We start from the raw sequence: 22,420 nt of genomic DNA on the forward strand, positions 1-22,420 counted from the left end.
TGAGTATCTCAAAAGGGATTATTTCTAAATAGACCAAATAACACCTTGGTTGTCAAAATCTATATAGAGGAATAATAATTAATTCCATTCAATTCAACAAGCATTTAGGATGTTCTTGCAAAATACCAGGCATTACACAACAGCTGAGGCCAACAAAACACAAATGAAAACAGTCCCTACCCTCAAACAACTTATAGCATGCTGGGGAAAGTCAACATTCAAATAGCTAAGCAAATAAAATACAAGATGCAAAGTTCAAAGTTATTTCCAGAGATGGGAGAGAGTGAGGGGCTAAAGAAGAGCACTAACAGCTGTGGAAAATTCAGAAAATGCCTCCTGAGTCTAGGCAAGTTTTACACAGACCTCTACATTGACTTCAGAAGGTAAGGCTACTCTTTGTAGTGGCTAGAAACTGGAAACTGAGTTGACGCCCATCAGTTGGAGAATGGCTGAATAAATTGTGGTATATGAATATTATGGAATATTACTGTTCTGTAAGAAATGACCAACAGGATGATTTCAGAAAGGCCTGAAGAGACTTACACCAACTGATGCTGAGTGAAATGAGCAGGACCAGGAGATCATTATATACTTCAATAACAATACTATATGATGACCAGTTCTGATGGACCTGGCCATCCTCAGCAATGAGATCAACCAAATCATTTCCAATGGAGCAGTAATGAACTGAACCAGCTATGCCCAGAAAAATAACTCTGGGAGATGACTAAAAACCATTACATTGAATTCCCAATCCCCATATTTATGCCCATCTGCATTTTTTATTTCCTTCACAAGCTAATTGTACAATATTCCAGAGTCTGATTCTTTTTGTACAGCAAAATAATGATTTGGTCATGTATACTTATTGTGTATCTAATTTATATTTAAATATATTTAACATCTACTGGTCATCCTGCCATCTGGGGGAAAGGGTAGGGAGTAAGAGGTGAAAAATTGGAACAAGAGGTTTGGCAAATGTTAATGCGGTAAAGTTACCCATACATATAACCTGTAAATAAAAGGCTATTAAATTTAAAAAAAAAAAAAAAAAAAAAGAAGGTAAGGCTAATATTTAGGGGGGGAAATAGCTAAACTCCATTTCCCAGTCTGAGACCTCCAGCAATTTCATACTTGAAAAGTTCCCAATGTAAACCAGAGCAGTGTGGCTGACTCTCTGGACTAGAGAAATAAAGCTGCCAAGAATCAAGAGCAAAAATAGGGCATGAAAGAGCCCCCAGGATTGCCAGTCATCAATGGTTAATATCTCATTTCTTCTTTGTGATTGCCTTGAAATGCCACTTGAAATTCTACAGAACTTTTTTTAAGAAAATGCATTTCATATCAATTCTCAGAGAATGTTATTCTTAAGCTTCAAATTAACATTTTCCCTCTTAAATACAACAAGAAAGAAGCCATACTACTATCCCCCGTGTGATAACTAATAACCTATTTCCTTTAGGTTACTGGTATAAGTCAGCAAATAAAGCAGTCATTTTTTATAAAAAGGGGAACTTAATCTACACTGAATCATTCTTATTGTACCATTCTCCTCCAATCAATGATCTAAATGTGTGAGATGCTGGACAATTTAACATAGGTTGTGACGATGGGTAGAGTAACCTGCCTACAAGGGATAGAACTAGCTATCTTGGTCTAAATGGTAACATTTTCTAACCTACTGAACTAAATTGGCCCTAGCATTAAAAAAAAATAAGTTGTGATGTTTTGTTTCTCAAGAACTAAGAGTGCCAAAAAAGAAGGAAAAGAAAGATTTCAAATGCAAAAGATATTTATTCTGGCTGGCAGCACAACCTATTATCATCATTCCTACACAAGCTTCAAAATGGCAAGTCACAAAATCCCTGGCAGATGAGGTAGGCAGAAATCCTACTATCTAAGAAATATATTTCTTTATCATTTTCAAACAAGCCCTCTGAACCCTAAGCTATGCTATCTTCACAGTTTCCTGAATTATTGGGAAAGTAAGCCAACTCTGAAGGACAAAAAAAAAAAAAATGGATCTAAATTAGGATAACCTAAGTTTTAGGAAATTTAAATTTTCAGATAGTATGGATTATAGAAAATGTTTTTTGTAGACCACAGTTTGAATTGAACCTACAACAGGCAATGTTTATGTTAGAAACACTTCTATCAAATACCTTTTTGAGTTTTAACTTCTTTCAATATTACTGATCCCTAACAAAAACACCTTTGCTTTACACTAGAGAAACTACCTGACAGATCTGCTATAGCAGGGCTATCCACAGGAATCTACCTGGAACCAAGTATTCACAGGCAAAAAGACACAAGCATTATTCCAAAACACCCATATTTTTTTCTTTGTTTCCACAGGGTTCATTCCAGTAGGGGGTCAGTAAAGCTTTCTGGCCCCCTTTCTGTGGGTACTGAGCTTCTAAGTTCATAAAAATTTTGTTTTCCCTGAATTTTTCCAATGCCCATTGAAATTAGAAAGTCTGGTTACACTGGTATCTTCTATTTTAGATCAGTACAACCCTGTAAGGAAAAAAAAATATTCTAAAGAACAAATAAAATGCATATATTTCACATGTTCTTTAGAATATTCACCTATTTATATATATCTTTATATATAGATATAGATGTTAACATCTATATCTATATATAAAGTTTCTCTTTAAGTTGGCTTTCAAAAATCAACTTTTATTAGTATCTGGAAGGTGATAGATTCTTCCTAAGCTCCCTACCCTGTAGAAATTATCTGAGTTCAGAAAAAATTCAATTAGCAGGCAACAGACAATGGTCTGAGGCTGGTTTCCAGATACTCCCTCCATGCTACTGCAGCAGATTCAGAATAAGAGGACCAAAAATGGCACATGGGGCATTTCAAAGGATAAAGTAAAAGAAGCTATTCCCTTGAATAAGCCACGGAAAACTTCCATGAAAAATATGTAAACTGGTTTCCCAAAGATATCTCATCTCATAATTCAGAAGAATAACCCAAAGGACCACTCAACAAAGTGCAGCAAAATCTGGAGCTCAGGAAAAGAAGAAAATAGGGAATTTTATTAAATAGGAAAATTATAGCATCACCTACTAAGGAAAGTAAACAAGAACCTAATTATCTATGTCTTCAACATCCTTATTAAAGCTGTTTCTACATCTTCCACATCTAGGGCTCTAAGATACAGAAAATTTAAATAACTGACCTCAAGTCAGATTGAGAATCCAGATTCTTACTTCAGCATCTGCTCTATTGATTAGAGTAACCCCATTCTTCAATCACCAGTCTCCAAAACAAGTCAGTGTTTAGTAGGCAATAACTGGTTGAGACAGGTAGGAGACACCATAGTTAAAGCTTTGAGCCTAGAGTCAGAAAGACCTGAATTTAAACATGGCCTCAGGAACTAACTAGCTGGGCAAATCATTTAACTTCACTGCCACAGTTTTCTCATCTGTAAAATGGGGATAATAGAACATCTTTCATCCAGATTTATGTGAGGATAAGAAGAGATAATGTTTGTAAAGTGTTTTGCAAGCTTTAAAGCACCATATGCATGCTGACAATTATATAACTGAACAGTGGATCCTCACTGATACAAAGCCTAACCCTGAACTGGTCTGTAGGTATTCTCACAGAATCAGAAGCTGCAGAATGTACCTTCTAGGCCCAATGCAGGGCAAAGGTTGCTCCTTGCCACACACCACCGGGCCACTTCTATGCCTCAGGCTTCCCCCACTTCCCTTCCCACACTAACACAGGGAGGACCAACAGAGAAGGTCCCTTGTTGGGGCAGCAGCAGCTGAAGCAAGTCCCCCAGGGGTTTCCTGTGCATCAAACACACTGGTATCTCAGAACAATTTTCTCACATTACTTAACTCTGGCACATCAATGAACAGGAAGGATTGATTTTCTAACTTTTTCCTGCTTGTTCCTCTATAAGTTACCCTGTTCTTTGAGATTAAAGACAGAACCAAAGTTGTATGGAATATTCCTGGAAAAAAAAAAAAGTAAATCCCACACTGGTTTATTCCAAATCCCTCTAACTTTGATAAGAAAGCTGCTTCTCTGACACAGACTTCGTTTCTTTTCTGAAAAGCTTGGTGTGATAAGCAGATTCACAGAAACTATGAATTCATAGTTCATTCCTCATTAGGCAGAGAGGATGAAAAAGAAGATTAATCTCAAACCAGTCTAGCCTGCATGGACACAAAAGCTCTTGGTCTTAAGCAGCTTAAGTTATCTTCTGATCCTTTTCAAATCTGAGGAATAGGAGATAAAATTCTATTTTTAAAAGTGTGAAATTTTCAAAAGGAATCCAAGGTATTTTTATAAATGCATTAACTGTACTAGACACCATCTTTCAATCCAGCTGTTACATTATTAATCTGGATAAATTAAAAAAGAAAACAACCCTAAAGCCCAATCTAATGTCCATCCCCCAACTCCAATGATATCCCAAGAAAAGAGGCTAGCACATAACTTATCTCATAAGGTTGGGATGGATCTGTATAAAGGCTATAGGATATATCCAACTAGCTCACAAAGTCTGCTGAAAGGCAGAATAGGGAATGGACCTGTGATTTCACTAGAGAACTTCCTCTCTAAACATAGATCAGCAACTTTCTTGAAACTTACATAATCTTACAGTTAGTTGCCTAGAACATTGAGCCTGCTGAAGTTGACAGAAAAATACACAGCTTTCTTTAATGGGCACCCCAACTTATAGTGAGAAGAACTTATAGATACCTGAAGACAAATTTTGTTTTTGTTTTTGCCTTATATTTTTCCCTTTTTATTGTTTCCTTTTTTCTAGTTATACATGTATATTAATTTTTAATACACAATTTTTATGAATCATGTTAGAAAAGAAAAATCAGAACAAAAGGGAAAAACCACAAGAAAAAAAAACAGAAGAAAAAAAAAGTGAACATAGCATGTGCTGGTTTACATTCGGTCTCCATGAAAATAAAATATTTCAGAAAAGTGATCTTCCTGTATATACTATAGTTGAGCTATACCAGTGGTCCTCAAACTTTTGTTCTCAATATCTTTATCCTATTAAAAATGATTGAGGATCTGTCCAAAGAGTTTTTGTTTATGTGGATTATAGTTACAGATATTAAAGACATTAAAAATAAAAACTAATTATGAATTTGTAGACTCTCTGAAAGGATTTCAGAGATTCCCAGGCTCCTCTGGACCAGGCTTTGAGAACCACTGAGCTATACAAACAAAATCATTAGAATGATTCCTCTATCTTGTAATGCGTTAGGTTAATATGACAGGTGGTGCTTCCAAGTCAGTTCTCATTTGGGTATTTTTTTTCATCTCAGTCTTCCTCATAGCGAATTATCATTACAATGTGACCATGGGCAGGTGATCTCACCTCTCTGAGCCTCAACTTCCTCATTTGTAAAATAAGAAAGTTAGATTGGATAACCTCCAAACTCTCTATTTGTGGAGCTACAGAAACTTGGGAGGCAGCAAATTCTCTGTCAGTGGAGCTGTTTAGGCAAAGAAGGGAAAGATACTTGAAAATTCTGCATAACAGCTAAAAGCTTGAGGGAAGACTGGGCTAGCTGACTTCTCAAAGGTCCTTGCTCCTTAGAGATTCCCTTACACCACTACCTCTACTTCTCACCACAACCAAGACTATGTCAGCTAGAGAAGGCAATTCAAGCTGGAGTCTTCCCTCCCTGCTAACCATCATACTAAAGCATTTATCATAGGGGCTTCCAATTTCTCTTCTTTCTCTTCATATTTCTCTCTCTCCTTTTATAATCTGACTTCCAACTTTATTATTCCACCTAGACTGCTCTCTTCAGAGTTAATCATAATCTCTTAGTTGCTAAATCCAATGGCCTTTTCTCAATCCTCATTCTCCTTGACCTCTCTGAAGCTTTGACACTGTTGCCCACTCCCTCCTCGATTCTTAATGGGTTTGGAGAAACCATTTTCTTCTGATTTTTACCTATTTATTACTTCATAAATCCTTCTCTATCCTTTGTTGGATCTTCCTCCAGAGCACTCACTCTAACCATAGGAATCCCTCAAAATTTGGCCCTAGGCTCTCTTTTCCCTCTATATTACACTTGGTAATCTCATCAGCTTCCATAGATTTGATTACCATCTCTACACTAATGATTCTCAAATCTATCTTTCTAATCTCTTTGCTGATATCCAAATCTCACATTTTCAACTGCCACTTAGACATCTTAATTGAATGTCCAGTATATATCTAAAACTCAGCAAGATCAAAACAGAATTCGTTATCTTTCCTCCTACAGCCTCTCCCACTTCCTATCTTACCTATTACTATAAATGGCAACACCATCCTCCCGATTCCTCAGGATTGCAACCTAGCAGTCATCCCAGGATTGTCAAGGTCAGTCAATTTCACCTTGGCAGCATCTCTCAAATATGTCCCCTTCTTGCCTCTGCTACTGCCACTCCTTGCAGTTCCTCATTACCTCACATCTTGATTATTACAAGAACATGCTGCAAAATCTGCTTGCCATTCCAATCTCTCCCCACTCCAATCCATTTTCCATTGTCACTAAAGTGATATTTTCTAAAAATGCAGGTCCAATCACATCATCAGCTTGCCCACAATCAATAAACTTCAGGCCTTCCTTATTGCCTCCATGATCCAACCCAAAATGCTGATCCCCTCCTACCTTTTCATTCTTCTTATATCTTACTCTTCTTCTATCCCCATGTGTACTCTTTGATCCAGTGATACCAGCCTCTTCCAGGTGGTTCCACAAAACAAGACACTCTCTCCCTGGCTCCAGGAAATCTCTCTCCCTCCTCTGTTCCAACTACTGACTTCCCTGGCAATCTTTAAGCTCTACTTACAGGAAGCTTTTTTCAAATCACCCTTAATTTCAGTGTTTTCCCTCTTTTAATAATTTCCTATTTATCCTGAATGTAGTTTGCTTTGTATATTTTCTTCTACATTGATTGTAAGCTCCTTGAGGACAGGGACTGTCTTTTGCCTCTTTTTCTATCACCAACATGGTTCTTAGCACATAGTAGATATTTGATAAAAATCTTTTTGAGTGATCTGATTGTAAAATCCTCTAGAAATAATGAGGCTAATATTGATAGCTTGGTCACAAAGTCAATTACTTTCAGATAAGGAACATTAGATTCCACTGCATCATACAATTGGTTATGAGGTCAACAGGAGTGGCAGTATATGTATGGGCTAGCATAAATGTATCTTCGTTATTCAAAAAATGAATCAAAGTATGTACTATTACAGGTCAAAAGCATTTTTGTACCACTTCCTAAAATAGTAAGCTAGTCCCACAAAGGACAAAATCTTGGCAGGGCTACAGGAAAACAGGATCATTGTTGGTAGGATCATAAACTAGTACAAATTTTTAAGAGAATATGGCAAAAAATAATAAGTTTCACTTACTTAATTATACCCTCAGGCCCAGTGCTGCTGGAGCTTCGTCATTTAAAAATCATTCTAAAGGATCTATATAGCTATACAAAAATGTTCACAACTGTTTTGTCAAAGCAAAAATCTGAAAATAACCTCTACATTAATATAGAGAAAAGATGAATTAATTCTTAGAATAGTCATGTGATTTAAAAATAGTAGACACCATCATTGAAATAAATATCATTAAAAATAGTAAATATAAAAAATACAAGGCAATAAGTCCTATATAAAGCGATACAAAACAATGATGGCAAAATCAGAATCATCTACAAACTGATAAATTTTTTTCAGATAGACTTAGAAAAAGACAGAAAGCAAATATATGTTTGGTTTGCTATTGATCTGGTTACTTCTTTGTAAAATGAAAAGGGAGTTATATTTGCATTATTTACATGTTTGTTTTTGTTGAGGCCTGTTTATATTTATAATAAAATTTTAAAGAATGTGATTTTTGTAATCAAAGAGCAATATGATTCATTTCATACATATAATTTCATTCCAATTTCTATGAACCATATAAATAAGTACAAATAAGTAGTCCCAAGACATGCAACAAGTAAGCTTAATGTAAAATTCATACCTTAACTTTCAATTCCCTCTAAGTTTGGTTTCCATATAAGAATCTGTTTGATTGTTTAAAATTCTGCAACAAGCAATATTTTTGTTTCTCTTAGCCTTAGGAGAAAGGAAGCAGTAGAATATGGAAAGACAGAACTGCCAAATGTATATTTAAAAAAAAAAAAGCAAATTTAGGAGTCAAGTAGAATTTTTGTAGCTTATGACTTTGGAAAATTTTGCAGGGGTGAACTTATCATTTCACAAAGCTTTTAATAAAGGTGGTTTGTTTGGTTTTTTTCTCTTGTAGTGGCAGGAGAATAGAAGGAATTGTCCTGTCTCTTTTGAAGGGAGGAATCAAGGCTATCCTGAATCATGGGAAATAAATTATCTCTGGGAAAGGAAGATTAGAAAGGAACTAGCAGCAAAGAGCCATTGTGCTTTGGTAGGTCATTTCCTCACAGGGAGCTTGAGGATGCAACAGGCTCAGCAAGATGGGGTCTTCAATTCCCTACAAGATATGAAATGGAAATTACACCAAGAAGCAGTCTCATACTATACTTAGAGCAATCTAAGAAGTTTTCCATTGAAGTAAATTATACTCCTCTGGCAAGCTTCTAGGCCATAGGTTATATCTTTTTCATATAATTTGGGGCTAGAAAGGGTTTAAGCCATCATCTAGTTATTTACAGCTGGAAGAACTATGGTCCAAAGAGGTAAATTGACAATCAAGGTTACCTAGAAAGCAAATGGTAGAACCAGGATTCCAAGCCAACTTTCCTGACTCTAAATTCAATACTCATTACTAACAAATTCTTTCTGCTACCAGTGAGCATTTTTATGCCTTTATATAAGGATAATCACTTTAACTAGGGAAACAATGAAGAAGGGAAGAACTAGGAAATAAAAACCACTGTCAGAAAAATTGGAGACTGCTGACCTGGTTCTGGCTCTTATTGATTAGTGAGGGTGGAATAAGGATCAATAAATATGTACTTTGTGCCAGATGCTCTGCTAAGAGCTTTACAAAGACTATCTCATTTGACAGCCTTGGTGGGAAAGAACCTTTCTATACCTCTATTTACTTACAGATTGGACAAACTTCTCTCCTCCACTCCCCCAAGGCATACACTCAGTACAGTGGCAGGGAGGATAGGGAACTATCTGTTTAATATTTAGAGCTGCTATATAACTGAATGTTATATAATCATGAAGCCCAAGTTTGGTCCCCAAAGGAGATATTGGAAAATGCAACCTGCTTCCTTTCTATGCAAAGGTAAGGAAAGGGCAATGAGCACTGACTGACCACTTCCAAGTTCGTTAGACCCTGTTTCTAAGGCTGGAATTAATTCAGAGGAAATCCAGTCCAGTCTCCTGAATTTACAGAATATTTTCAAACTTGGTTTATGTACATGTTAGTTATACTAAAATGTGAGTTGTTTTCTTTCTTTTTTATTCCTTGCTACAAGGGATGGGGAGGGAAGAAGTGAGATTTCCAGAAATAAAGATGACATAAAAACTATATATATATAACATTTTTAAAAGAGGAACATACCTTGAAAAAAAAGATGCTATATAAATCAAAGGCAATAATAGCAATAAATAAGAATAATAATCACAATGCACAGAGCAGCTGATTTTATGTTCATAGCAAAGTTATGGCTACAACACCATTCTTAGTGCATCACTACCATGGCTGAAAGATACAACCACTGCAGTCTATCAAAAAAAATATAGAGGAGATCATTATACAGGGCAACAAGAAGATTATACAATGATCAATTCTGATGGACGTGGCTCTCTTCAACAACAAGATGATCAAACCAATTCCAATTGTTCAGTGAAGAGAGCCATCTACACCCAGAGAGAGGACTGTGGGAACTGAATATGGTTCACAACATAGCATTTTCACTCTTTTCATTGATGCTTGTTTGCATTTTATTCTGCTTCTTTTTTTTTTAACTGGTTTGATTCGGTTTTTCTTGTGCAGCACAAGAATTGTATAAGTATGTATGTATATAGTGTATTTAACATATATTTCTACCATGTTTAACATATATTGGACTACTTAGCATCTGGAGGGGCCTGGGGTAAGGGAAGGAAAATTGGAACACAAGATTTTGCAAGGGCTAATGTTAAAGAACTGTCCCCGCATATGTTTTGAAAAATAAAAGGTTTTAATTATAAAAAAGAAAATGGTATTTATTTGGAAACCAAATAAGGTCTGTTATATATGAACAAATAATTATTGAAGGCCTAGGTAACAAATAGCAAAGAATAATTCAAATCCAAGTTTTCTGACTATCACAATTTCCACTTGACCTTTGTGTGTTCCTTTAAAGTATTTTCATATGCAAATTTCAAGGAAATAAAATACAAGTTTTTATCTATTTCAAATCTTATAGTCCAGTTTTTACTCTGTGTGTCAATACTGAGAGTTTAGTTTGAATTGAAGTAATATTTCATTGAATTGTTCAAAGGCAATTTTTAATAAATAAAATCTCATGGTATTAAAAACTACTATATAATTATGTGTTGACTTCATATTTCTGATTGCCTTTGAAGAATTTGTTGGGTCAAGGATAGATTCTTATTTAGCTACAGGTTAGATTAGATAGCCTTTGAGTTGATTCCTTCTAGTCCAAAGATTCTGTGATTCTTGCTAAAGCATTAAGGTAAAAGAGTTGAGCTCTTCTTCAGAAAAAAGAGATAAGGCTTCTTTATTTAAAGGCGCACAAAACAAAGTTTTTGTTTTTACTATAGTCCGGCCCTCCAACAGTCTGAGGGACAGTGAACTGGCCCCCTATTTAAAAAGTCTGAGGAGCCCTGCCTTGCCTACTCCTCTACAAGCCTAAGCAATCACATTCCATTTGGTCTTTTCAAGGAGATTGCCCCCTCTTTCATCTGTACTCTTTCACTTACCTTCAGTCTTTCCCTATCTTCTGGTTGCTACTACCTACAAACATGCCCATGTCTTCTCCCCATCCTCAAAAAATTCTCACTTTATCCATCCATTTTTATTAGCTCTTATTCCATATCTCTCCTCCCTTTAAAGTCCTTCTACAATAAGTGCCTCCTCTTCCTTTCCTCTCACTCTTTTCTTAACTCAATGAAGTCTGGCTTCTGACCTCATCATTCCACTGAGATTGCTCTCTCCAAAAAAACCACTCTTAATGGCTGGTTGTTCCTTCTCGATTTCTTTTGCTGGATCTTCATCCAGATGAGACCTGCTAAAAGTGCATGTCCTTGGCCCTCTTTTCTTCTCCTTCTTTACTACTTGATGATGTCATTAGTTTCCATGGATTTAATATCATCAATATGCTGATGATTCTCAGATCTACTTATCTTGTACTTATGTTTCTGATAATCTCCTGTCTTACATATCCAAATGACCATACCAAACACCTAAAAAGACATCTTGCGCTCAATATATCCAAAACTGAACTCATTATCTTTCCTGTAAAACCCTCTCCTCTTCTTAACTTCCCTACTGCAGTTGAGGGTACCACCATGCTCCCAGTCACCCAGGCTTACAACCTAAATGCCATCCTTAACTCTTCACCCTCTAGCCAAACTGTTGCTAAGTCCTACTGACTTTCTCTTTGTAACCTCTTTCACATACATCTCTGCCTCTTGTGAAAATGCCACATGCAGGTACCAAACCTCCTCCATCATGTCACCCAAGAAGAGAACTGCAATAGCCTGCTGTTTGGTCTGAGTGCCTCAAGTTTCTCCCTACTCCAGTCCATCCACTACTCAGATGTCAAAGTGATCTTGCTAAAAGCACAAGTCTAATCATGTTAGCCCATACCCCAATGGCTCCATTACCCCAACCCACACTGTTGATCCAATGACACTGGAAATCCCTTCACTTCCCAACTTCAGGCTTTTTCTCTGGTTCTCTCCTATGGCCACAATACTTTCTCTCCTCATCTGTCTTCTGACTTCCTTGACTTCTGTCAAGTCTCAGCTAAAAAATCCCACCTTCCCATAGGAAATTCCTCCTGATTCCCCTGAATACTAGTCCCTTCCCTCCCTTGATTACTTTTGATTTATCCTGTACACTGCTTATTTGTACAGTTGTTTGCATTCTGTCTCTCCCATTAGACTGTTAGCTCCTATGACTTTTCTTTGTATCTTGAGGGTTTAGCATAGTGCCTATTATATAGCAGGTGCTTAATAAATGTTGACTGACTTAGGACCCATGATCCTACAAATTTTTAATACTTTAAGTCATCCTCTTCTGAGACTGTCTAAATTTATCAGAGTCCTTCCTAAAATGTAATGCCCAGAACTGAAGACAATACTCCATATGTTATGTAATTAGGAAAGCATATAATGGGATTATCATTTTCCTGGATACAGCCTAAAATGACAATGGCTTTTTTGATTGTCATATCACTGTTCACTCATACTATGTTTGCAATTTAGTAAAAACTTTTAGAGCCTAAAGCAAACTGTTGTTCAGCCACATCTCCCCATCTTATACTCATGAGGTGGATTGTTTTAAAATAAGTGTCTAAGTGTAAGACTTTACACTTGTCCCTATTAAATTTCATCTCATTCAATTTAGCCCAGAATTCTCAGCTATTGAGATATTTCTGGATCTTTATACTAAACTAGGCCTCTCCAATTTGATGTCATCTGAAAATCTGATAAGCTTGCCACCTCAGGCCAAACTTGCCATGTCTTTGAGACACTAAGACAAATATTAAACACCAAAGCCAAGGACAGATCAGTTCCCCGAGTCATTCCACTACAGACCTCCTCCCAACCGACAATGAATCATTAATGAGTTATCTCTTGGTTCATCTAACAGGCTCTGAATCTGCCTAACTGTACTATCACTATACCTATACATGGTCCATGAAAATGGCATGAAAAATTTTGCCAACTGCTTTCCTGAAATTCCAATAAACTATATCAATGTCATTCCCCTAATCCATCTCTCTAGTAGTCCTGGCAAAGAAGGAAATGAGATGAATCTGGTATGACAAATTCTTGATAAAACAACGATAGTTCTTTCCAGTCACTCTTTCCTTTTCTAGATGTTTGCCTACCTTCCCTTTTATGGTATGTCACATAATTGTGCCAGAAGTCAGTCAGACTCACTGGCTTAAAAGTCCATAGAAGAATATTTGTAAAGCACTTTTCAAAACTTAAAGAGATCTATAAATGCTATTTTTATTACTATCTCATTGTCTTCTATTCCTAGAGCTATTTGCCTTTCTCTGAGCTGGTGGCAACTCTCTATTCTCCAGTCTTTCAGAGACTATCCATAGTAGTTCCACAGTCTAAGCCATATGAAAATGTAGTATATTTGCAACAAGAATTGGTGGATTGAACTGAAAAGTGACAAGATGATTCCTTACTAGTAGTATCTTGGAATTCAGCTCTGTATCAGCCATTTTATTAGCCTTAACAAAGGTAGGAGAAATAAAATAAAGGTGAACAGTGTTGCCTTCTCTTTGTTGACAATTATCATCATCCCACCTACACTAATCAGCAGTCATTTCTTCCTTTGAGCCTCCTTTTATTCCTAAGACATGAAAAACAAACAACATATAGCAATACTCCCCCATTGGTTCCAGTTCATTTTAGCCTTCATCATTCTTTATACTAGTCTTAGAAGCCTATACCCCACTTTTGTATTATTCTCTACTACAAGCCCTTGCTTTTATCTACTACAGATAAAGTTTTTAAACTAATGATTTGCTTTTGAGGCAAATACTCTACAAATACACAGCAGTCTGTGAATACCCCTCCTTTCACTCCCCTCCTTTCCCTCCTCACCCTAGCAAGTAGAGCTGACAGAGGATAACTGCCCTGCTCTTATACCATTTGTCTTTAATTTCAAAAAGGACCAGTTATCTCACAAATGATGTCTTGACTGTTTCATGAATTGGATTTAAGGGAGGCAGAGATGCCCAAAGTAGTCAGTCTTATCCTCTTTTCCAGAGTCAACAAAATTCAGTGGGCTAAATCAGGTCAAGCGTAACCAACAGGCCTCAAACCTGTGGTGAGCTAAGAGATATCTACCCCAAGCAGGTGAAGACTTTGCCCAGTGGAATGGGCACCAATGTTCTTTTTGTGGCCATTTCCATGGCCAATTTGTTCCAATGACCATAAAGGTGGCTGAAGTAGGTGCTGTAGGGTGCTTACAACTTGGTCAGGCATTAAAGATGCCAGGGTCATCCACTGCAGCCCAGGCCATCACTTTATCTTATAGAGACATAAAAAGAAACTGGAAAAAAAAAAAAAGAACCCCACCATCCCCCACTCTCAATCTCATCTTTTACCCACTCAGTAGCCAAATTGCTTCTGAGAACTTGACCACACTGAGGTTCTATCCATAGACTTTTTCTACCTAAACTACCTATGTTCTAAACTTTCTACCTAGACCTTGAAGCATGTCACAATGTGATCATATCTTTTGTGCTTTTCCTCTTCCTTCCTTAGCATTCTCTCACTCCATGGTCATTGAGTAAATGCCTCAGTAATATGCAAAGCTCTATAACAGGCACCAGTTTAAATAAAAAGACCCAGAGAGATATCCCATGCTATGTAAATAGTATTTCTATTGTTATTACACTTCAATTATTTCAAAGTTCCACTTTGTCCTCAACAATTTTAATACAGAACTGTGTCTTGTAAGCACTTTTCCATACCAGAGAGAACAGTTAAAATCTCTCATAGTTCAGCCAGATAATTATTGAATGGTGAGATGAGTCTCTGAACATCTCAGGTTCTCATTCTACATGGACATAATCTCAGAGGAAAAAACTATGAGCTGAACTGGATCTCAAAAGATGACAAAATCTAATTATATCTCATAAATACTCTCACAGAGATTCTTTATCGAACAGTTTCCTGGAGTCAGCAAATTCTCACATTTATCTGCAGTAAGACGGTAAAAGAATGACTACTGAACTTGGACTCAGAAGACCAAGACTCGGATTCTAGCTGACTATTACTATGGCGGAAGTTATTTTACCACACTGGGCTTTAAGTTTTTTTTAGTTGTAAAATGAGAGAGTTGGACTAGATAAATTCCTCCAATTCTACCATTCTGTAATTCTATCTGGACATGCTACATTTCAGGGGTAGGGGTGCTTATTGGTCTCCCTTTCTAAACTTCATTCTAGTCAGGATTGTTTTTATTAATTTTTTTTTGTATCCATAACACCAAGCACTACATTTGCCATACAACAGATATTTAATAAACCCCTGATAATTGACTGACATAATATTTTTATTACTATAATAAGCTACAAACTGAAATGAATATCCTTTATTGGAGGAACAAAACTTAATAGCTCCAATCCCACCTTTTCTCTAATACCACAAGCTTTTGTATTTAGATAGAAGATTCCATAGGTTAAAGAGGTCTAAAGCTCAAATACAGTTCCCTGGAGGAAATTAGTGAGACCTGATACCTCTAATACTGTATTTTTAAAAGGAAAAACAAAGGTCCAAGGTACCTCGATCACCTTCTCCTTCCCCCTCCTCTATTCCCAGAGATGATTTTAATTTTCTAAATTGCAATTTCCAAAACTAAAGTTACTTTTCCAAATAATGGGGAAATAGGCTTGAGATACATGAATTTGCCCACCTCAATTTTCAATCTCCCCTCATTTAAGCAATTCTATTCTGTTACCTACCAACATGCCTTGATCACCCACATCCTTTAAAAAAAAAAATCTTCATTTATTCCTACTGTATCACATTATTTCTCTTCCCTTTCACAGCCAAACTCCTAAATATATATGCACACTTGTCTCTACTTCCTCACCTCCACATTCACTTCTTAACACTTTACTCTCTAGTTTCTGATCCACAATTTAATGAAACTGCCATCTCAAAGGTCACCAAAGAGCTCCAACTCTAAATGCAATGGCCTTTCTTAGTCCTCGTATTTCTTGACCTCTCTGCAGCACTTAATCCAGTTGGTCACGACCCTAGCCTCCTGAATCCTATCTCTTTCTTAATATTTCCTGACACTACCTTCTCCGATTCTCTCCTTCTACTTAGATGATCACTCCTTCTCAGTCTCCTTTGATAGATCTTCATTTAGGTCCAGTCCCCTATCAATCCACACCCCACAGCTTTCCTGAACTCCCTTTTCTTTTCTCTCTATACTCTTCTCACTTGATGATCTCTTAATTCAACTATCATCTCTATGCAAAAGATTCCCAAAGCTACCTGTCCAATCCTTAACTTTCTCCTGAGTCCCATACCTGTCAATATCAACATGTTCAAAACAGAACTAATTATCTTTCCCTTAAACCCACTCCTCTAACCAACTGCCACTTTTTTGTAGGACATCACAATCCTATTCACCCACATTAGCAACCATGTAATCTTCTCTAAATCCTCCACACAGACCCAGTCTTGCTGGTTCTCCATCCACAATACTTCTTGCATTCTCTCCATTCATCCCCTCTGGTCTGAAATATGAGAACAGCTTTAATAAGTGGCCATCCTATATCCAATCTCTCCCCTCTCCAACCCATTCTCCACAGCTGCCACACTGATTTCTAAAGCACAAATCTACTCTATCACTCACCTGCACAGAGTTTAAGTGGTTCCCAAAGACTTCTAAGAAAAAATATAAATTCTTCTGGATAGGCAATGAAAACTGGTTCCAACTTCCCTTTCCAGATAGATTTCATATTATTCTTCTTTAAATATTCTACATTCCTGCCAAACTTGCCTCCTTGCTTTCTCGATAAAGAAAAACTATCTCCTGCCTCCTATACACCTTTGCACAGTCTCTCTGTCCCATCATCTTTGTCTGGAGCTATCTGAAGCTTCCTTTATAGCTGAGCTCCAAGCCTTCCCCAAATCTTTTAGTTGTTAGTGATCATCCTCCTATGACTTTGTATTTATAATAATCACTTACCTGCACACAGGTTATTTCTCCCCATGAGAATGTAAACTGCTTGAGAAGAGGAACCATTATATTTTTGTCTTTGTAGTCCCAGTACTTGGTACATTGAAGGACTACAATAAATGTTTGTTGATTTAAATGAGCTATGAGGAAGAATTTGTCAGTGAAGAAGAACCCTAAAAAGGGTAAAAGAAAAAGGCTGTAGAATTTTCTTCTCTGGGGTGTCAGAAAAAAAATTCTCATCTGGTCTTTCTTACCACTGACTTCTCTAAATAAAGCAGAGCAGGATGGCAGTTTTCTCTACATTCATTTTCAGATCAGTAAAGATGTGAACACAAGATGTCAAAACTACAACCTCACAACAACTAGCCCTTCCTCTACAATATTTTTCATCATGTATAAACTAAAGTTCTCCATGACTAATGTGGAAATATGTTAAATATGATTGTACATGTATATCCTATATCAGATTGCTTGTCATCTTGAGGAGGAGAGGGAAAGAGGAAGAAAAAATTTGGAACTCAAAATCTTAAAAAGTGAATGTTGAAAACTATCATTGGATGAAATTGGAAAAATAAATAAAATAATATTAAGTGGGGGGGGGGATTTTTAAAATAAAATATAAATATCATTGACATTAGCCAAACAAAAGAGGATGACTCAGGACCAATTTAAAATTTTACCATCTGACAATCTAAGTACCTTCTAACTTTCACCCCTTATTGTATACAAATTTATGACATGTGTACAACTTAGTTCCAGCAAAGCAGACATACTACTAAAAAATACCACCTAAAAATCTGGCTATTTCTGTGTTAAAATACTATATTTCATAATTCAAATTTTATATTTGACACATCCTGAGGGCAAAGGAGGCTGGTTCCTCCAATATCAGATTCTGAAAGAAACGAAAAAGAAAAAGATTGAAGACTACCCCCTTGAAAACTCTGGTCATGTTTAAGTGCATTGGGATCTTTTGTACTGTCCAGAAAAGAAATGGTACCTAGAAGACTGAGAAAGCAGCTTGGGAGTCAAATTGGAAAGGAAGGAAATGAAAAAGAAAAGAAAGGATGTTTCATTAATCACTTATTACATGCCAGGCATTGTACTAAGCTCTAAGGATACAAAGTATAAGCAAAAAAAAAAAAAAAAAAAAAAAAAAAAAAAAAAAAAAAAAAAAAAAAAAAAAAGGAAGAAAGAAAGAAAAAGTCTATGTTCTCAAGGAACTTACATTCTAATGGGAAAAGATAAAACCCAGAAAAAGGGATCAAATACAAAAGAATAGGGTCACACTTTCCTCCAAAATAAAAGGCATAATTTCTGGCAATTCACTAGCACCAAACAAACATTCTTTCTTAAAATGTTGCAGGTGACCAGGTCATATAAAGAGAACAAAGTATAACAAATGCACCAATTATCTACAAAATATTTTTTTTTAAATCTGATAATAACACAGTGCCTTCTACATTCCACTTTACACATTATTTCATTTGATCCTCACAACCATCCTGAGAGGTGGATGCTATTATTATTCCCATTTACAGAGGAATAAATTGAGGAAAATGGAGATGAAAGGATTTGCCCAGGTTCACCCAGCTAGTGAATATCCTGAGACCACATCTAAACAAGGTTTTCCAGAATTCAAGCCCACAACTCTATTCACTCTGCTACCTAGATATCCCAAGAACTGAAGCTCTCTGATTTCTTGGCCCAGCCTTTTTATGTAAGCCCCCAAAAAGAATCACACGGGATGAGGTGATGAGAAGGCTTTCAATCTGCACCAGCAGAACCCAACATCATGGATTCTCTCAAGTATCCATGCCCTTCCGCCAACACCAGACTCTGCATTCCTTCCATGACAATACGACCCACAGCCTGATAGCTTCATTCCACTTCCCTTCCATCTCCATGAATGCTGGGGGCTCCCTGATGCCTAAGGGTCACCACTCCATCTTCTCCAACCTCTGGGCTTCAGTCCCAAAGTCCCACTCTCCCCAGAAGTCTTTCCAGAGCAACATGTAACCCTAATAGCTAATTCTTTCCAAGTCATCCTTGTGTGTTTAGAGTGGTCTGCTTTCTGTCTTCCCATTAATCTGGGAGTTCACTCAGTCGGCTTTTGCTTTGCTTTGCTGGCTCCAACACTTAGCAAGTGTCTAGCACATAGTGGGCGCTTAACAAATGCTATATAGCTGACTAGCACACAGTGGGCACTTAATAGATGCTATGTAGCTGACTTCGCCACTGATCATTTTTTCACTTGGAGGCAACTTGCACACCCTACCACCTTCTTCCAGTCTGTAGCAAGGCCACCCCACCCGACCCCCAAATCACAGCAGGACTAACTCCAGCCCTTTTCTTTCCAAACTCAACCATCCCTCTTCCCCACACTTCTTCCTCCCAGGAAACCATCCTTTGGCAATCCCGATGTCTTTGAGGCTCCAGACACCACAAATCCACCCCCAGCAACTCCCCTCCATCGCCTCTGACCCTGGCACTCCTCAGAGCTAACCCTCGTCCCTCGCACTTCGATCGAAGGGCCGGCCCTGGGTCCGGAGCTGGCGGTCCTCAGGGCCTCCCCTCCCACCCACCAGCCTCTGACATCGCACAGAGCCCGATCTGGCCCCTGAACTGGAAGCCCGCAAGGCTAAGCCCAGCCCAGGACACTTCGGAGGGCCCGCCCAAGCCCCGGACAGAGCAGCCCCCGGCCGGTCCGCGCCCCTGACCCACACTCTGCGCAGGACCCCGCCCCTTGGCCACTCGGCCGCGCCGCTCTGTGCCTCCCCCCGCGCATCCCTCACCGCCTCCCCCGCGCGTCCCTCACTGCCGGCCCCCGCGGCCGGTCCCTGCTTACCCGCGTGCAGCACGGCCTCGGGGACATCGCCGTCGGCCGGGCCCTGCTCGGGGCCGCCGCCGCCCGGGGCCGGGGACAGGGGGGGAAAGCTGCAGTCGTAGGAGCGCTGGATGTCGCGGAAGAACTTCTGGGTCTCGCTCAGATTCTGCTGCAGCCGCTTCAGGTGGAGGCGGTGGTGGGCGAAGGCCCGGCTCAGCTCCCGAACCTGCCCGGGGCCCGAGGCCGGGCCGCTCCCGCGCGGGGCCGTCCCACCCCCGCCGCCGCCCTCCATCTCCTCCGACCGCTCCGTCTTCGCGGCTCGGCCCGAGGCAGCCGGCCTGCCCGGCCTCCCGCCCCCCTTCTGCCCGCCCCCCAATGTGGAGAGAAGGGGGAGCCCCAGCCTCGCTACGCCCCAGCCCGCCCGCCCGCCCAGCGGCTCCACGCCGCCCCCCCACCCCCGAGCCTCCGTCACCCGCAGACCATAACAAACCAGCCCGCAGTGCGCCCACAGCGGAACCTTTATTCCCTCGCCCAAGGGAGAGAGGGGGACGCTGAGAGGGACGCTGCCTCGCGAGGCACCCTGGGACTTGTAGGCCACGGTCTTTGGAGGGTTCTAACACCGACACGGGAAAGCTTAGTTTGCAGAATTTCTGAGAGGCTGCAGAAGGGAGGGCTGGAGCCAGTTTGAGCCGACTGCTAAATTTTCAGCGTGAGCATTTACGTCTGAGAAATCGGCTTAATTTGTTGTTCTGTTGATTATTTGGACTTAAGAAAGTGAAGGAAAAAATGTTAATAATGGAAATTAAAGTGTGTCCTTTATATACCCCCCCAACAAAGCGTTAAACAATTTACTAGCATACAAAATCCAGCTTATAAATATGTTCTTCTTTTTTTCTAATCCAAAAACTTCAATATCTCAACTCAATTAAATAAACAGTTATTAAGCAACAACTGTATGCAAGTCACTTTCCTAGACACAAGGGATACAAAGACTGTGCTTGTCCTCAAACAGCTGACATGGGGCGTTGGTCCTGAATTAAAAGACCTCGTTTCAAATGCTTCTTTTTATGCTGTATGATTCTGAACTTAATCTCTATTAGCCTCAGTTTCCCACAGGATTTTTTGAGGCCCAAATGTGTAAAATGCTTAGCAATAAAACACTGTATAAATGTTAGTAATTATCTTGATCCAATTAATTCTTCTCTCATTTTTTTTTTTTTTTTGTTAGTTTGTTTTTAGTAAGATGAGGAACTCAGAAATCTGACCGGAGCCAAAAATAACCATACTCACAGAAATCATATTTGAAGATATTTAAAATAGATAAAAGTTTGGAATTAAGGATATCAGAGTCCCAGTGATGGGAGCTAGATGATGCAGTGATCTGGAGTCTAGAACACTTGAGTTCAAATTTTGGTGATCCCTATTTAGCCACGTAATAGCTGTCTACCTCCTCAGTTTCAACTGAAAAATGGGAATGATAAAAATACCTACTCAAAGGGTTGTTTGTTAGGATCAAATTTGTAAAGCACTTAGCACAGTCCCTGGTTCCTAGTAGACACAATATTTCTTTCCTTGCTTCTTTCCTTCCTTCCTTCCTCCCTTTCTTTCTTCCATCCCTCTTTATTGCAATGATCCCCCAAATAGTCTTTGAATCATTCATTTATTCCAAAAACATCTATTAAGCTCTTTCCCATTTGTTAATAAACTCTTTCTCATCTGATTCTTCATAACATTGTAGTGACCCTGATTTCTCAAGTCTTTTGTCAGTGGAGGGCAAGTTCTCTGGGGATAAAGGGGAAAAGAGGGGCAAAAGGGAAAGAGAGACAAAGAGACTGGAAAGATTCTTAGGAATTGTATTGAGTATAGGAAGATTTCAAGTGGGGAGCTAGCATCTGAGTCAGATCTTGAAGAAGGCTGAATCTGGATGAAGAATAACTGATATTTGTATAGCACCTTTAATGTGTTGCCAGATTTTACATATATTATCTTATTTAAGTCTCTTCACAACACTGGCAAGCAGATTCTTTAGATATTATTATCCCCACTTTAGAAATGGGGAAACTGAGATTCAGCAAGGTCAAATGATTAGACATATCATGATTGTACACCTTCTAAGAATCAGAGGTAGTATTTGAACCTAGTTCTTCCTAACTTCCTATCCAACTTTTATTTGTTACTTCCCTCACTACTCTCATTTCTTCTGACCAGATATAGAGGAAGGAGAAATACATTCCAGGGCAGGTTAGTAAAAGGTTTAAAAACAAACCATAAGATCATGAAACATGCAGCCCTTTTTATAGTGTCAAGGAACTGGAAATTGAGTGGGTGCCCATCAGTTGGGGAATGGCTGAATTGGTTATAGTATATGAATGTTATGGAACATTATTGTTCTATAAGAAATGATCAGCAGGATGATTTCAGAGAGGTTTGGAGAGATTTATATGAACTGATGCTACGTGAAGTGAGCCAAACCAGGAAAACATTGTATACAGTAACAACAAGATTGTGTTGATCGACTACGATAGATTTTGCTCTTCTCAGCAATAGAATGATCCAAGACAATTTCAATAGACTTGGGATAGAAAATGCTATCCAGAAAGATAACTATGGAGAATGAATGTGGATCAAAACAGTATTTTCACTTGTTTTGTTTATTTGCTTTTTCTTTGTGTGTTTTTTTTTCCCTTTTCATCTGATTTTTCTTGA

At 38.5% G+C, this 22,420-nt stretch overlaps 1 protein-coding gene across 1 annotated transcript in view; it reads right to left on the minus strand.

The window, feature by feature from the left end:
* DSTYK (dual serine/threonine and tyrosine protein kinase) overlaps positions 1–20,302 on the minus strand; it is a 61,061-nt gene extending 40,759 nt beyond the window's left edge. The window contains exon 1 of the mRNA XM_031937225.1: positions 19,736–20,302. Within this exon, the coding sequence (XP_031793085.1) occupies positions 19,736–20,006 (271 nt within the window). The 5' untranslated portion in view covers positions 20,007–20,302. The remainder of the gene's footprint in view (positions 1–19,735) is intronic.
* Between the last annotated feature and the right edge of the window lie 2,118 nt (positions 20,303–22,420).

Source organism: Sarcophilus harrisii, chromosome 4, assembly GCF_902635505.1.
Source record: "Sarcophilus harrisii chromosome 4, mSarHar1.11, whole genome shotgun sequence".
Taxonomy (NCBI): domain Eukaryota; kingdom Metazoa; phylum Chordata; class Mammalia; order Dasyuromorphia; family Dasyuridae; genus Sarcophilus; species Sarcophilus harrisii.